The sequence below is a fragment of the Lampetra planeri genome, chromosome 32 (genome assembly GCF_965212315.1).
Source record: "Lampetra planeri chromosome 32, kcLamPlan1.2.h2, whole genome shotgun sequence".
Taxonomy (NCBI): Eukaryota; Metazoa; Chordata; class Hyperoartia; order Petromyzontiformes; family Petromyzontidae; genus Lampetra; species Lampetra planeri.
In genome coordinates, this window is record NC_136138.1 from 10,756,442 (window position 1) to 10,773,066 (window position 16,625).

General features: G+C 49.1%; 1 protein-coding gene and 1 long non-coding RNA gene across 3 annotated transcripts in view; one reads left to right on the plus strand and one right to left on the minus strand.

The window, feature by feature from the left end:
• Positions 1-16,625, plus strand: part of LOC144729457 (disintegrin and metalloproteinase domain-containing protein 9-like) — a 25,613-nt gene continuing 8,988 nt past the window's right edge. Inside the window, exons 1-17 of one of the 2 annotated variants that reach the window (XM_078609765.1) lie at positions 1-264; positions 2,475-2,602; positions 4,707-4,783; positions 6,814-6,883; positions 7,507-7,583; positions 7,907-8,141; positions 8,760-8,825; positions 9,380-9,454; positions 10,377-10,555; positions 11,537-11,618; positions 12,082-12,218; positions 12,728-12,899; positions 13,654-13,743; positions 14,480-14,675; positions 14,883-14,991; positions 15,391-15,565; positions 16,519-16,599. In XM_078609765.1, the coding sequence (XP_078465891.1) occupies positions 63-264; positions 2,475-2,602; positions 4,707-4,783; positions 6,814-6,883; positions 7,507-7,583; positions 7,907-8,141; positions 8,760-8,825; positions 9,380-9,454; positions 10,377-10,555; positions 11,537-11,618; positions 12,082-12,218; positions 12,728-12,899; positions 13,654-13,743; positions 14,480-14,675; positions 14,883-14,991; positions 15,391-15,565; positions 16,519-16,599 (2,151 nt within the window). In that variant the 5' untranslated portion in view covers positions 1-62. The remainder of the gene's footprint in view (positions 265-2,474; positions 2,603-4,706; positions 4,784-6,813; positions 6,884-7,506; positions 7,584-7,906; positions 8,142-8,759; positions 8,826-9,379; positions 9,455-10,376; positions 10,556-11,536; positions 11,619-12,081; positions 12,219-12,727; positions 12,900-13,653; positions 13,744-14,479; positions 14,676-14,882; positions 14,992-15,390; positions 15,566-16,518; positions 16,600-16,625) is intronic. The other variant, XM_078609766.1, reaches the window with a different exon arrangement.
• Positions 13,058-16,625, minus strand: part of LOC144729460 (uncharacterized) — a 17,239-nt gene continuing 13,671 nt past the window's right edge. The window contains exons 2-3 of the long non-coding RNA XR_013587706.1: positions 16,292-16,361; positions 13,058-15,651 (exon numbers count right to left, since the gene is read on the minus strand). This is a non-coding gene — a long non-coding RNA (uncharacterized LOC144729460). The remainder of the gene's footprint in view (positions 15,652-16,291; positions 16,362-16,625) is intronic.

Sequence of the window (16,625 nt, forward strand, 5' to 3'; positions counted from 1 at the left end):
CCCACACTGGCCCCGGTTGAACTCCAGACCCCGGCGGCTGCTGCTGCTGGACTCACCTCGCCATGCCGAGGCGGGAGCCGCGCGGCGTTTCGCGATCGGCAGTCGCTCACACGACGTCGCTGTTCGTCTCCTTCCTGCTGCTGCTGTGTCTCGCCTGCTGCTGCTGCTGCTGCCAGCCCGTGGCAGGTAGCGGTGGTGGTGGTGGCGTCGTGAGGGCAGTGAGCGTGGAATCGTTCGCGAGTGGAGATGCCAATGAGCTCGGAGGTGACCGCACGCCCCGCGGCGTTCCTCTCGGCGTTGCGTCGAGAGCTGTTGGGGTGGGATGGTGATGGTGGTGGTGTTGTTGTTGATGTTGTTGTACGGTGTTGTGCCATTGTTTCTGTGGGGAGCGGTCGCGTTGCGGGTTTGACTCCGGCTCACGGCTGTCAACACCGGTGGCGATTCTCTGAACCGGTCCTGGGCCTCCTCCCCTAGGTCGACTCAGCCTCAAGCGAGTACCTGGTGCGGTGCGTAAAAACATCGCAACTGGGGAGACAAAGGCGGACGGGCGTGGTGCTAGCCACCCCCTCGTGTGCCACTGTGCCGGCCTTCATAGGTGCTGCTCGCTAACAGCACTTGCCCCAGCAGTCTGTTGTAGGCTGCACGGGGGATCTTTGCCTTTAGCTGTTTCGTGCCATTGACCAACTCGTGGTGGCAATCTTATATCCACTGCTGGATGAATCTCGTACCGCTAGGCGAAGGCTTCATCCGCCGTGTATTTCCCTGCTGTGGCCGCTGACGTGGGTTTGACTACACAGAACTAACATTTTGTTTTTAATTTGACCGGGTAAGGCGTAGTGCCACTGAGCTACGGCGCTCTTATTCAGAAGCGACCTCGCCATCATCACAAATGACGGCGCAACGAAACGGTTCGTGTCCGGAATCAATCTTTACCTTTAGACCTGGAGGAATCCGATGAGCCATGAAGCTCTTTTATTCCACACAGACGTCCATCGCCACATCATCATCCCTGCTACAAGCGACGTGTCCCGTCTGAGCAGCAGATCTGAAGTGCCTCTACACTCGATTTGTCCTCTCCACGCCGCGTCTCGTTTTAGTTGCCCGCAGTTTTAACTAAACTCGGTGTGACATTTCGAGCGTGCAACCCGTCCAACCCTCTCGTTTCTTTGTGCACTTTCCAAACTTTCGCACGCATTTTTATTTCAAAGTGCCCAACGTTTCTCGTTGGTGTTTAATGTGTGACACGTGGTATGTGCGCATTATCGACTTCTTTCGCACCGTACCTAGCCACCCGTGCTAATCGTGGGTGCGGGGGATGAACAACAAACGAGACATAAAAAATGCAGTTCTTAACGAAATAAGTTTTCAAACTAGATTTAAAAGCTCCACTGGCTTCCCAATATCTGAAGGAAGAGCGTTCCAGACGGCCGCAGAAGCGCATCTGAAAGCGCTGCGCGATGGTAGATATATCCCAGTGCATGAAGCTACATCGAACGTTACCAAGATTTGTCAAATGTAGTACTGTACTGTACTTGTTTTCTGGTGGCAGAGTCGTTATATATGAAGTAATGTCAAGGAACTAGAGGAGTAAGATGGAAGGACTTCAATGGGAAGGCATAAAAGTGAGGCTCAAGAGAAGTACGGGCGAAATAAAAGTGACGTAAAAGATGTTTACGAAACGAGCAGAGTTCTCTGTCAAGTGTGATGATTAAAGGAGTATCACACCATTGTGCACGAGGATGAACGTTTTGAAATTGGTGAATATTACCTGCACTGGGATATAGATTAGAAAGATGGTTATTGGTAAATACAATGGAACAAAAGATGAAAAGTAGTCAAACAAAGAGATGCATGCTGGGAATTACACTGAGAGACGGCAAGAAGAACAAATTAACCACAATACCTGCGGTCAGAATGCAAACAAAAACACACTGATAATGTATGCATTGTCCTTGAAATTGATTGGTCCACACCAGAGACAGCTTTCTTTAGAGCCTAGTCTCATGGTGTTCGACCAGATGACGCCAAAAGGCGCACAACTTAAAGACAACGCACTATCAGAGTAATGAGGCCTCCTTTACCAGTACCAAAATATAACCGTTTGAGACTAGGCTCTAAGAAAAGCTGTCTCTAGTGTGGACCAATCAATTTCAAGGACAATGCATACATTATCAGAGTGTTTTTTGTTTGCATTCTGACCGCCGGTATTGTGGTTAATGGTAACATGATTCCTTGTTAAAAGGTTTCAGTTTTGTTGCCAGAAAAAAAGGAGAAAACACTATTATTATATTTTGGTACTGGCAAAGAAGGCCTCATGATGTAAATTATAGAACTATCCACATATTATATTGGCCTTTGAAACATCGCATAACGATCCTAAACCTCGAAGTTGGGAAAGTTCGCTTTTGGAGTACGTAACTGAGTTCGACTGTGCTGGTAGAAACATCTGTAAGCATTGACTTTGATGTGAGCAGGTGCTGAAGTTGGTGAGCGGATGAACTCCCAGGGCTTGGTGACTGGGGAACCACAGAGATGGGACGTCACGGTTCCATACCGGCTCATTGGACGGGACAAGCGGGAGGTCGCGGATGCCACCGCGCGGGTGAGTTTGACCTTCTCCTGCAATCGCTAGGGCCTAGCACAGGGGTGGGAAAGCTACGGCTCAAAGCCGCATGCGGCCAACCACCTTTCAATGGCCCGCGATCAATATTTAACCATCACTGCAAGCAGCTTTTCTACACTAATCGGGCGCGAGAGGGGGAAATTGTTTAAGCTGATAACACACTGTTTTCTAATTGTAGTGCACTCAGTAATTTCTGGAAACAAGTGATTGTGGTGTTTGTTCAAGTGTGGCCTGCCAGCGGTATCTGAAAGTAAAATTCGGCCCTCGGTAAGGAAGAGGTTCCACACCCTTGGTTTAGGGCTTCTAAAAGTCCAGTGCCCATGACGTTCCACATTTACCATTCTAATCCAGATATACAGTCGCACATTTTGTCGCTACACACTGCACAGTCGAATGATTGTTAGTACGTACGGCTCACGTGACGTAGAGAACTGCGATTCAAATAAAGGCAGAGCACTTATTTGCGTGTGTCTACCGTGTGTAGACAGATTTCATTTCCTCCGAGAAAAGTGCTAAAAGTGATAAATGTGGTAAGGTAAGAATCCACTGTGGCTCCAGTTGTGGAAAAAAACCCAGCGTAGTCCGTTTCCTTACTCTAATGGGAGTTTCCAAGAGAACGCGCACGCTGTTGCTTGCATTCTAATCGAGTCATCAAATCAGGAAATGAAAAATAGCGTGAGAAGAAAAATTAGTGCAGGTCCAAAAAGACCGTGTTTCATACTTCACACAAAAACATGGATAAGAAGTACTCAGCCTTTGTGCATTATGCAAAAACCCATCAGCAGTTCCCCAAAGTACTGCATTGTGATTCTTTATCAGTGTTTCTCAACTCCAGTTATCGTGATCCCCCCCCCCATACGGCGTTACAAATATCAGGTGCGTGCAGTATGCAGTGGCTTTATTTGCAAATGAATAATTTAAATGATTAGTACAGTACCGTATTCGCACAAAGGTAAAGTGTTGGGGTGGGGGGGTTGGGGCTCTGGGACTGGAGTTGAGAAAGAGGCTCGCAGAGGGGACTTGCGTTACTTCCCAGTCGAGGCTATTAAAAACCACAGACATCTTTGATAAGATGTTGTGAGATAAAGTGTGGGCACACACACTTTACTTTTTCCTAGCCATTCATGTAGGCCATGAGAGTGGGCTGGAGGCTCTTAAAGGATGATTCATTTCACAAACCACAAGTCATCTTATCTTTTAGACAGACTGTGCATCCATTCAGCAGGCTGTGTGGTCAGGCTTGTCCAAACTTTATACCGAGACCAAATATTATTAAAGTTAAGTCAATTTCCAGAGCATTCCAATGACATCACTGTAGCATGAGTGCAGTCCTTTTTAATATCACGACTGTGATGTTTCTATAGAGTGTACCTGGCAATCACCTAAAATAAATTTATGTTGTATTCTTAGGTTTTTTCGGTAAAGTCACGTAGGTAAAAAAATTAAATTAATAAAAGTAAAATAAAATAAAAAATCACGACGTTTCGGAGGCAACACAAGCTTCCAGCACGATAGTTGTATCACTTGATACAGCTATCGTGCTGTGACGGTTCCACCTGAAGACGGAAGCTTGTGTTGCCTCCGAAACGTCGTGATTTTTTATTTTATTTTTATTTTACTTTTATTAATTTTAATTTTTTACCTACGTGACTTTACCGAAAAAAACCTAAGAATATGAATCCTTGCAGTCACGAAAGCTTCAAATCTAAAATTCATGTTGGACAGCCTAGGACAAACATCCTACATACATGCCTGCAAGATAGCGGCTATTTCTTTTTTGGTTGTATCTTCAAAGTGAGCACAACTGTGAGAAACACACCCATGCCTTGAGAGATGCATTCCTTTTTGCATTTAATTTAAGTAAATATCGATCCTTGTTATTAATGATTATCTGATATCGTTTTGATGTGCCACTATTACAGGTATTTTCTGAAATTATCCACAAATATGAAGTTGTCGTTTATGGATTGATTGCTGGAACTGTGGGCACTGTATATGATCTTTGTGCCGGGCTGCTACAGAGCAAAATATGCCGTGAGGATGACGTCATTTACAATTATTCTATTTCTTCTTCCCTCCTTAGGGACGGCACCCAGAAAGGGTTCGATACATAATTGAGGTGGAGGGGACTCAGTACATCTTGTCTCTTCGACGCAACAGGTTTGATGTCGTTTTTATTGACCGAACTGTTCGGTTAATGTGGAAAATACTGAATGATCTGGCTGTTGAATTTGCTCAGCACTGCCGATGCACGGAATGCAGAGTATTGTGTCAAGCGGGGACGTAACTATTTATCAATGGGGTAAGGAATAACAAGGGCACATGACTCTGTAACAGTGACCTACAAAAACGTCATGGACATCTTACATATGTAGTGACTGACTCAGAGACACGAAGAGTAGGAGGCACTCTGTTTATTAAACGGCCATAACAGTTCACACTGGTTAACTACGGCTCCCAGTCAGGACAGCCGGTAGACTGGCTGACTGGCGACGCCGAGACGGTGAAGACGGTGATGGCGGTAAAGACTCCAGCAGCAGTGCGACGGGGATCCCACTCCAAACGACAGCCCCGAGGTCCCCTCCCGGGGCCCTTCTTATACTGTCACGTGACCTGGCTCCGCCCCCGGCCACGCCCCCCTTCTGGAACCTTCTAGCGGGTTCTCGACGTGCCCCTTCCGTGACCTTTCCCCTACATCCCTCTCTCTGGTCTATCACGTGGCCTGCTGTCAGCCAGGGCTGCTGTAGCTGCAGATCCCCTTCCCTGCCAGCAGCCAGGGCTATGCTGCTAAGTGTCCGATTCTATGTCACTACACATACGTAAAGACAAAGATCCTCCATATAGCCTGAACAGACTGTTGGGGTAAGTGCTGTTAAGCGAGCACCTATGAAGGCCGGCACGGCAAAACGAGGGGGTGGGTTCGAATCCCGCTCACGGCCATGAGCGTGCCAACAACACCAGTCATGGGCCTCCCCTAGATCGACTCAGCCTCAAATGAGTACCTGGTATGGTGTGTAAACCTCAATACTGGGAGACAAAGGCGGCCGGGCGTGGTGCTGGCCACCCACCCCCATGTACCGTTTCGGCCTTAACAGGTGTTCGCTAACAGCACTTGCCCCAACAGTTTTACACGCTTTGTCTTTGCATAAATGTGTGTGTGAGCGCTCTGCACGTGACCGTAGTCGTTAGCGAGCCACAGCGCTCTCCCCTGCAGCACTTAGTGTGTAGTGGCACATGCTGATTGAAATGTTGGTGTTTTTCCACCAGCTAATGCAAAAGCACTCCTGATAGAGCATTGTTTGGCATCGCTTTGTCTTTGCACAAGTGTCAGCAAAACCAACGATAAGCCTTGCACATAAGTGGATATTGGCACATTTGCTCATCCTCAACTCTAGCAGCAACAGATGAGAAATTTTACATAGCTGCCTGGCCATATCAGAGTTCATATGAGAAAGATGAGACTGCATTGCTCTCTAAAGCCCTAGTTTGTATTTACCATATTTTAGAAAGATGCATTGCCCATTATGCTTGTGCCAATTCACTCAATCTGAGATTTGAGGGATGGTGCGGGGAAGCGCACAGTGGTTCGCGTATTGTGCTAATAGCCCAGCTATCGTGAGTTTGATTCATCACTTCGCTGTGGCCATATCTGTGCCAGGCCTAGGTACCCCATTAAACCACCCCCATATGACCAGTGTGGCGAGGTATGGTCAAACAAACCCCATAACCGAAAGGCAATGGGAGAGGGACCTCATCCATGAGTGGATTGATAATAGGTTGTATACAATTGTTTGTTTAAGACTCCATGAATTGCCACAATTAAGCATTACTATATTATTGAGCCAAGTTTTGTTGTCATTGCGGTGTGTGTAGAATGTATACTGTCTGCATTGTTTCCATTAACCTTTGGTGTGTACATGGACCAATCACATGCAAAGTATTTCATAATGAATCCCCTTTATTTTCTGAGGAAAGTCTCTTGGTTTTTAAGATTTTTCAGCAGGGTGTTTTGCATTGGGATGTTTTGTCAGTTTCATTTAGTGGGAGTAAACTGGAGTATGTGGAGAAAACTCATGCAAAAGAGGGGATAACCATGCATTTTGCCACAGACTTTTTAATTAATTTGTCATGAGCATAACAGTTCATTTACATCTCTATTAATGATGTGCGTTTTGTGTGTGCTTGTGCAGTTTATTGTTTTCGGGAGATGCCGAATTTTCACGCCTTGTCAACTCCAACAATGTCCACGGAAACAGGAGCGTAAGTGTTTTGGAATTAATTTTAATAAGTAGTAGAACATTATTTAACACGGGAACCGACAAGATGGCTTTGGATGTTTCTGCCACTACACTTATGGTCTTCATTGAGTTGCTTTTTTTTGTCCGATTCAGTATAAATGTCTTTTTACAGTAATAATTGCTACTTACTACACTCATACTGTAATTAGAGTTAACTTTGGTAATACTTATATAGAGCCACATCTGACATCATTGAATAATAAAACTACACGACAACGAGGCGTAACGTTATGCCTCGTTAACCGGCCAGGTGGCTCAATTCTCGGTTGGGGGTTGACCGAGCCCATCATCCCTCCAGGGTCGATAAAATTTCGTACCACTTTTTTTGACGACCTCAGTAGTGTTTATCCTTTAGACAAACTCAGACTGGGCAGAGGTATTGAGCAGGTATTTGTGAGATGTAACTATAATCATCATCATTACCGGTTACACTTTGTCCACTGCGAAGGGAAGAGCCACCCACGCTCCCCACATTGCTTTATGAATCTATGAAATGGTGCTCCCCCCACCCCGTCCGCCCAAACCCCTCCTGTCAATCTGCTTGGCCTTTTTTTTGCCGATACCACTGTCCTCTGGCTGTTGCAGGAGCACTGCTTCTACCAGGGCCACGTCGAGGGGCACAGGGGCTCCGCCGTGGCTCTGAGCACCTGCCGTGGGCTCAGGTGGGTGAGCCACTGCACGGCACGGCGTTTGGTCACGTGAATGCGCCACTGTTGCGACCAGCAATCCAGGTGCCGGTCAGTTGTGTGTAGAGAATTTTTTTTTTTTGAGCGAACACCACTCAACAACTTTCGAGTAATGAAGGTTCCTGTTATACGAGGCATGTGACCCGCCCATACTTGACATCTGCCAAAGAGTGCTTCATAACTCATCGGATTCCTCCAGTCTAAATCAAAATCCTGAGTATAGCGGCCCCTAGTGGCTGCCACTGGGTGACTAATTGCGCTTCTGGTCACCGACGGCCAACCGCTCCCTCTGCGTGCAGGGGCCACTTCAGCGTGGGGGACGTGAGCTACGGGGTGGAGCCGTGGGGGGGGACTGGCGTGGCGGGGGAGAGGGTGGGGAGCCTCCACCGCGTCTTCCGTCTGAGCGACGCGTTCCCCGCCTCGAACTCCTCCTTCTCCGCTTGCGGCGTCGTCCATCCGGAGGAGCCCACGCTGCACCACGATCCGGCCCTGGAGCCGCTCGGGGGCCAGCAGCAGCAGCAGTTCCACTTCCGGGTCGGTCACGCTGCCAGATCCACTCCGCTCCACCTGTGACTTCACGTGAACCAGGAATTGCATGAGTGTGTGTATTGTGGAGAGCGGTAGTATTGTGGTTTTAGAGCACTGTGCTACACACCCGGTGGCCGTACTTCGATTGCCTACCACGGCTAACATCAGTGGTGTATATCTGAACTGGTCTTGGGGCCCCTCCTAGGTCGACTTAACCTTAAATGAGCCACCTGGCAAACTGGGGAGACGAAAGCTACCTTGCCAGCCTTCTTCATCGGTGCTCGCTTAACAGCATTTTCTCCAAACAGTCTGGCTATATGTGGGATATTTGTATTTTTGTTGTGGGTATGACTCAAGTAGGTTTTGGTTAAAATTGCAGTGCAGTTATATACAAAACGTCGTCATCGGCGAGAGCCCGATACAGCACGTCGCTCGGCTCGGATGACGGGGTATCGCAGTCCGATATGGGGGTGGGGGGAAAGACGGGATCCGCTGCGCCAACCGACATGATGTTGGGGAGAAGATGAAGATTTAAATGGGGGAGTGTAACCGACCTGAAAACCACTTGCAGAAGGGGGTCATCGGTGAGTTTTAACAGAACGGTGTGCGGTCGTTCCCCTGCAGAGGAAGCGGAACGTGCTGCCCAGCACACGCTACGTGGAGCTTCTCTTCGTCCTGGACAACACCCTGGTAAGTGGAAACTGGCACCTCTATGAATCAATGGCGAAATGAGCAGCCATTTTAAATGTAATGGACACCGGATACCCGGCCTCAAAGACACGAAACTTGCCCCACCTTGAGGCGATGACTTTGCGGTGCTTGAAACAAACACATTTTGATTCGCACGCGTGTAAATTGATGATTTATTTCATTAGCATTAGCCATGATCACTTCACTGTTGGATGAAGGATTCTCCAAGCCCACCCCGCACGGTCCCATAGAGCTGCTGCCCACGACGAGAAGACATCGCTTCCTCGCCGCGGTGGATGTCCATTGGGACATGCTCTCTCCCCTTTAGCTGCCACTCCCATCATTAGTTTTGTCTGCCAGCCATTAACTAATTTATAAAAATGATCATCGTAGCTATGTTTGTATTGCCTACATGACCATTGGCTGGGGCCCGCTTCAAACCAATACGACAACAGGGGGAGACTTCATCCAGCATTGGATAGATCTTGGCTGCTGACGACGATTATGATATTGATGACGCCCTGTTCTGATGTTGTGTGCATGTGTGACCGTAGTACACTGGACAATATCAATCCAACAAGACGTTGGCAGTTCACGACATGGCCGAGCTGGCCAACCTGGTGGACTCGGTGAGTCATGAGTGACTGGTCACCGCTTCTTTCCAACTCGCCCCTGCAGCTCGGGAGACTCTTGAGAGCGCAAGGCTGTCCCCTTTGTATCGAGGGCCAGATGGAATAACACGTCGTCAGGAAAACGAGGTTGTTATGGGTTGAGCAGTTTACCAAGCTGGGCGTTACAATGGCAGCCGGAAGTTGGCAACCAATGGGAAGACCAAAAGCCACGTGGTTAAAAACTGTTAGAGCAGACGTTGAGGTACGGTTATCAACCCCGCATCATCTGAGAAATTTGGCAGAAAATAAATGATGGCGAAAGGTGGTATCGTCTCTGGACGACCAGTGTGAATTTCGTCACCGAAATCTTCGTCTAGGTATTTCGTTTACTCATTAAAATAAAAAAGGATAGATTTAGACCCAAACTGTGAATACATGAACGCTGGTTACGACCTCGTGTATGCAGTGCGAAGATGAGCATGTGTGAGTGTGGGGAGCGGCGGTGTCGTGGTTAGCACACTGCCCTACGAACCCGACAACCCGATTTTAAAGCCGACATCGGTGACAAATTTCTAAAGCTCCCATAGGCCAAAATCAGCCTTAAAAATTAGTATCTGGTATCGTGTGCAGTGGACGCCCCATTGTATCAGCACTGGGGAGACAAAGGGGGCTGGGCTTGGTAATGACCATGCACCCGCTCGCGTGCCGTGCTGGCCTTAATAGGAGCTAGCTAACAGCACTTGACCCGACAGTCTGTTGTATGTACGCATGTTGAACTTATTTTGCACCGTACGTAGCCAACCGTGCTAATCGGAGGTGCGGGGGAAGGACAACGATATTAACACTAAACACTGTGAAGGCTTTTCACAGGAGGGGACTCCATGTGGCGGCATACGTGTGCGCGTGCGTGTGCGTGTGCGTGTGCGCGTGCGTGTGGCAGTATTACCGCGTGCTGGACATTCGGGTGGTGCCCGTGGGGGTGCACGTCCTCTCGGCCCAAGAGGAGGCGGCGGTGATGGCGGAGGGTGACTCGGCGGGGACCGTGCTCGGCAAGTTCCTCAAGTGGCGCGAGAGCAACCTGGACTCGATGAAGCGGCACGACAACGCCCAGCTCATCACGTGAGCCTCGCTGCGGCGGCGGCACCGCCGTAGGATCGGGGAGACCTGGAGGAGGCAAAGCTGCCCCTCACCTTGTCAAAGGCTCGGCTCGGCCCTATCTTCTAAATGCTCCTCCGATTAGCGTGGTTGGCTACGTGCGGTGCGCAAGAAGTTCCACATAGCGTACATACGTCAAGTGAAAAGATCAGTTTAACACACAGAATTTCACGACCAATATTATTTTTTTGGATTTGATCGCGGACATATAAAGTGTCGTTAAACCTGCCACACCGGTGTGCTGTACGAGTAACGAACTGGCATGTTTTGTTCACGTGTCGGGTGGTGGCGGGTTTAACGACACATCTATATCTACGCGATCTCACCCCAACAATCCATTGTCAAGTCAAAAGATGTCAGCGGAGTGTTTTAACACCAGTCGCAATGAGCCATGGGCGTCGGAGCCTTTCTTCGTTTTTGACGGGGTGAGAGCGAGAACAGAATGCATGACAAAACCAGAAAATTATTAAAACATGCTTAAAATGTGTCGGCCCTCCTCCCCCCAAGTTTTTGTGACAAGGTCACAACAGGGACACATCCCCCCCCCTACCCACCCATTGCCAAAACATTGTGGTTGACAGGTGTTCACTGATAAATCCTCCCATCGATTGGATCAGTTACCATTGTTTAGCTTTGTGATTCGATTCGGGAAGAGATGCTTTTTTGTCTCGTTCAGATTGCCTCGATGGTATTGTTTCTGATGCAATGCTTTTTTCCATCTCATTCGTATAGTGTTGGCGTACAAACATAACACCGGCGTTTATTTTTCACGAATCATAAATAACCGATTCTCACATGCACAATGTGGTGTGTGTAAGATGAGCGTAAAACTCAATTACCGATTGGTCGATCGGTGTCGTTGCACGCCTGCTACGTGTGTCTGAGTCGGTGACCCGTAAACGTCTTTCGCGAGCGGTTAAACCGATCGTTCTTTTGTGCCTGCAGCGCACGGCAGTTTCAGAGCATCCTGGGCATGGCGTACGTGGGAACGGTCTGCCTACGAGCAACATCTGGTGGAATCAACACGGTAAGTGGCGTGAAGCAAGGCAATGACCCAACGTCGGCATGTGCTTGGAACCGTTGGACCAATAGCAAATGTTGTAAGCTGTGGGACTCAGTGGTGGCCAGCAGAGGGCAGTGCAGCGAAATCCATTGTATTGTGCGTGTGGACTGCAGTGCAGCGGTTTGCGTGCCGAGCTACGAACCCGGCGACCCGAGTTCAATTTTCGCTCACGGCCAACACCAGTGACGATTATCTGAACCGGTCCTGGGCCTCCCCTAGATCGACTCGGCCTCAAATGAGTACCTGGTGTGGTGTGTAAACATCGCCACTGGGGAGACAAAGGCGGCCGGGCGTGGTGCTGGCCACCCCACCACCTCGTGTGCCATGCCAGCCTTCATTAGGTGCTCGCTAGCAGCACTTGCCCCAACAGTCTGTTACAGCTATTCGGAGGAACTTTGTGTTTTGCGTGTGCTTGTGTAAATCACAGCTGGTGGGGAGCAGTGTGCTGATGACGGCGTCGGTGCTGTCCCACGAGCTGGGACACAACTTGGGCATGAGCCACGACGACAATCGCACCTGCAGCTGCGCCGCCGAGCACGGCTGCATCATGGGGGCGGTCATGGGGTAACTAACTCCTGACAGTAATGATGAGCTTTAAAATAATTTATTGAGCATCATTAATGCACATTGCATCCAAAAACACTGTAGGGTTCATAACGCGCGCAGTTTTCACACACGCGCAGTCGCATCTCCGACCTCCTGCGTACCCAGCGAGGGAGATAACATCTTTCCACGACTTTAGCTGGATGTGTGGGGAGTGAGAGTGTAGCAGTTAGCACGCTGCGCTATGAACCCGGCGGCTAGTTCCATTTCCGCTCACGGCCAACAGCAGTGACAATTATCTTAACCGGTCCTGGGCCTCTCCTAGGTTGATTCAGCCTCGAATGAGTACCTGGTGAGGTGTGTAACCATCGCCACTGGGGAGACAAAGGCGGCCGGGCGTGGTTGTTTGCCACACCGCCCCATCGTGTGCCGTTCCGGTCTTCATAGGTGCTCCTCGCTAAAAGCACTTGCCCCAACAGTCTGCTAAAGGCAACACGGTGGGGGGATCTTTGCGGTGCGCCATCGCCCAGGTCGCCACCAGCGACGGTGTTCAGTGGCTGCAGCGCCGACGACCTGGAGGGGCTGGTGAACGGGGCCACCTGCCTGCTGAACGTGCCCAAGGCAGACGAGGCGTTGCGCCCTCCCGTCTGCGGAGACAAGATGCTGGACGCCGGCGAGGAGTGCGACTGCGGCTCCCCCGAGGTGAGGCGGCCGCCCGCCTGGATCCAGTCATTCATTCCACGAGTCACTCATTTTATTGTTCATTTGTTATTATACGGTTATTTATTCGTGCATCTGGACATTCATTCATTCATTTGTTAATGTGGTCGTTCATTGGTTTTAGGCGAGTGCTACCCGTCTTCGCTGACATTATTTTATTCTTTATAATTTTTAACACGTCTTTGTAGGTGCTCACAAACAGCAGTGGTCGGTGCTAAGAACTCGGTGACTGCGTTCGATACCCGCTCACAACCAATGAATAGCTGAACCAGTCCTGTGCCTCCACTAGGTCGACTCAGCCATGTGTACTTGGTGCAGCGTATAAACATTAGCACTGAAGAGACAAAGGCGACCAGGGGTGGTGTTGGCCACGTCACCTCTTCGTGTGCCATTCTTACCTTAACACTACAGGGTGCTTCAAAAAAATGTTACCACTTACATGGGACTATCGTTTTCAATGGAGAAAGAACGTATAATACACTGTAACATGATAACAAATGTAATGTTAATAGCTTCAAAAAGTCAGTCTCCATTTGTTCGCCATCATTGTCGACACGTACCTGGAATCTTCTCCAGGTGGTCTCCAGAGCCCAGAGGCACATTTCATGTGGTGTTGTTGCAAATTCCCAGAAGTGTTAACATTTTTATGAAGCATCCTGTAGTTGTTCACTACAACAGCACTTGTCCCCACAGTTCGTTGAAGGCTATATGGGTGACCTTTGTCTTTGTGTTGCAGGAGTGCGACAACAAGTGCTGCGACGCCCGCACCTGCCGGCTGCGATCCGGAGCGCGCTGTGCCTACGGCTCCTGCTGCAAGGACTGCCAGGTCAGAGGTCGTTCCACTGAACAGCTTCACGATTTCCCGGTCGTACGTGTTAGACAAGACGTGGTTTAATCATACCTATAATTGTCAAGTGGCCTTTTACTCTTGCATACAAGTCGGTCAAATGCGGGGTCGGAGGTCATCATGCCGTGCAGGTCATCAGGGATGTTTGACCATACTTAGCCATGTTGACCAGTGCACGGGTTGGTGAATGCCCGGAGCATAGCAACAGTGCAATAATGGAATTGTCTGTACTGCGCAGAGAAGGAAAGGAGATGGCAGTATGTATGTAGAACTTCTTTTGCACCGTATGGTAGAGCAAGGCAGCAATGGAAACTTCGTAGAGAAGCGGCAGTCGGTTATAATAGGCAGGAGGAAACGAAGGCCTTCAGTCTGTACCTAGATTGGGAAACGGTATCGAGAGTGCGGAGAGCCAGGAGAAACTCTAGAGAGGGAACTACAACAAAGAAGGGGAGCGGCCTCCCATTTGAACATATGTTAAGGTTTTGACAGAGGGCGTCGGTTGCTTGAAGGGTAAACACATGGAGGGGAATGGCGTAAGATGAGAGGGAAAGAGTAGATGAGGGTTGATCTGGTGGGGTGATATGGCAGAGATGTTGTGCATCATTTGGAGATAAAATGTGAGGGTAATGTGGAGGCCACAGATGAGACGATCGCTGTGACTGAATGGAGATATGACGAAGGCACATGTTTGTTGTGTTGGCTGCGCCGCTGGCAGTTTGTGGGCCAGGGCGAGGTTTGCCGAGCGGCCCAGGGCGTGTGCGACCTGCCCGAGTTCTGCTCCGGCTCGGCCGCCTCCTGCCCGGACGACTCGTTCCTGCAGAACGGCCACCCCTGCCAGAACGCCGCCGCCTACTGCTACAACGGCGTCTGCCAGACGTACACGTCGCAGTGCGAGGCCATCTGGGGTCCCGGTGGGTAGCCCACAGCCCTCAGATCCACTCCCGCACCCCAAGGCAACCGCAGGCAGAGCTGTGAATGTTGTTTTATATTACTTTGTGTACTGGCCGGTTGTCTTGGCTTTGACCCCCTAGTCCAGTTTTCCTAAATCATTGTGAGGCTTTGTTTTGAAAGTCGCAATACAAACAAAATGGTGATGTGATTTTGATGGCGTTTCTCAGAATCAAATCCTGCTTCTGACGAATGCTTCTTGACCGTCAACACAAAAGGCAACGAGTTTGGCAACTGTGGAACGGTCCCCAGCGGCAAGTACAAGTCCTGCTCCCGCAGGTGTGCATCTCACCTACTCTCTTATTATTATTGTTGTTCGTCCGTCTCGTTGGGGCAACACCTACACGCCACTGACGTTATCTTCCTTCCATCGCGTGGGCTCCTGGGCAGCGATTTAAGAGATTATCGTGCATAGCTTCGGTCCGTTCTCAGATGTTATGGAGCTAGTAAGTATTTGGTCTTCCAACGTTGCCTCTTCTCATCAGCGGACCCCTGTAAGGCGGTTTTAGGCCAGGCCTGATGATCTTGTACTATGGCTATTACTCTTGCAATTCAGTTACTGTTACCATTGCAGCAGTAATTACGATATAGCAACGTGCATTCACCGTTTGAAAACACTACACATCTCTGCCTCTTGTGGCTCCAAACTTGACATTGCCGCCCCCTGTGCCATGCCAGGGACGTCAAGTGCGGGAAGCTGATCTGTGAGAGCAAGAGCAATCAGCCGCTCATCGGCCACACGGTGCCAAACTTCGCCTTCTACGGCCAGTGCCGGGCGGTGGATTACAACCTAGGCAGCGACGTTCCCGACCCGGCTCTCGTGCAGTCCGGCACCAAGTGCGCCGACGGCATGGTGAGTGAAGCGTGCGGGGAGACGAACGCGGCGGGAAGCCCACCGAGCGGGGAGGCAGGTTGTGAGCAGCTTCTGCAGCAGAAGCCCTGGGGTCGGTTGAGGAATGACAGAGGTCGTTTAGAGTTCACGGCCAGCAAATGCATGTCGAACTTATTTCGCACGCACACCATACATAGCTAACCGTGCTAACTGGAGATGCCGGGAAGGACAACAAGCTAAACAAAGCATTGGGAAGAGCTTTTTCGAAGAATAATGAAGGAAATGGATGTGGAAAAGCCCGTATGGTGAATTTTTTTTATGAGATTTGCTTATGATAGACAAACCCCAGAATGATTATATATATACACACACACCAGTTATTGCTTACATCAATGGACAGCCTGGTTAATACATTTTTGATCATTTTGGAAAGCTGATCTGGAGTAGATTAAACAGAACTGGAGCCAGTAATTTAATTTACATTGTGTGCCCGTATGGACATTGTGATCATTTGCTGGCAAATTGTGATTGGTCCAAAACTCATTAACTTTTCGTCACATTAGCTTGGATCATATCGGCAGTGTGCATCATTTACTCTGGTCTTTTTATAAACCAGGTATTTGCAAAAACTTTCAAATGTATGTTGGATTGGTAGAACAGTTAGGTAGTCTGTGTCGCATGCATTTAGAAAGCTTGTGATTGGTGGTGTCTTTTTTTTTGGATGAGTAGTTCATAAGATATCTGTACCTTTGGATCAGTCCCATTGCACATACTTGTCTTGGCCACATCACCCATCGTATGTACGTAGCCAATCGTGCTAATCGGAGGTGGGGATGAGGGGGAGAAGAAACCAAACAATTCAATGTAATTTTCGCACTCATGCTAGAGATTTGTAACATTCTACAAATGATCTGTTGTCCGTGGATAAAGCTGTAATAGGGTTTAACCTTTTGACCATTTAACCTTTGTTTCAGGTGTGCTTCAATCAACAATGTCAAGATGCAAGAGTATTAAACTATTCTATTGACTACACGAGCGAATGTAATGGCCATGGGGTAAGAATATATGTTGTTATTACTCG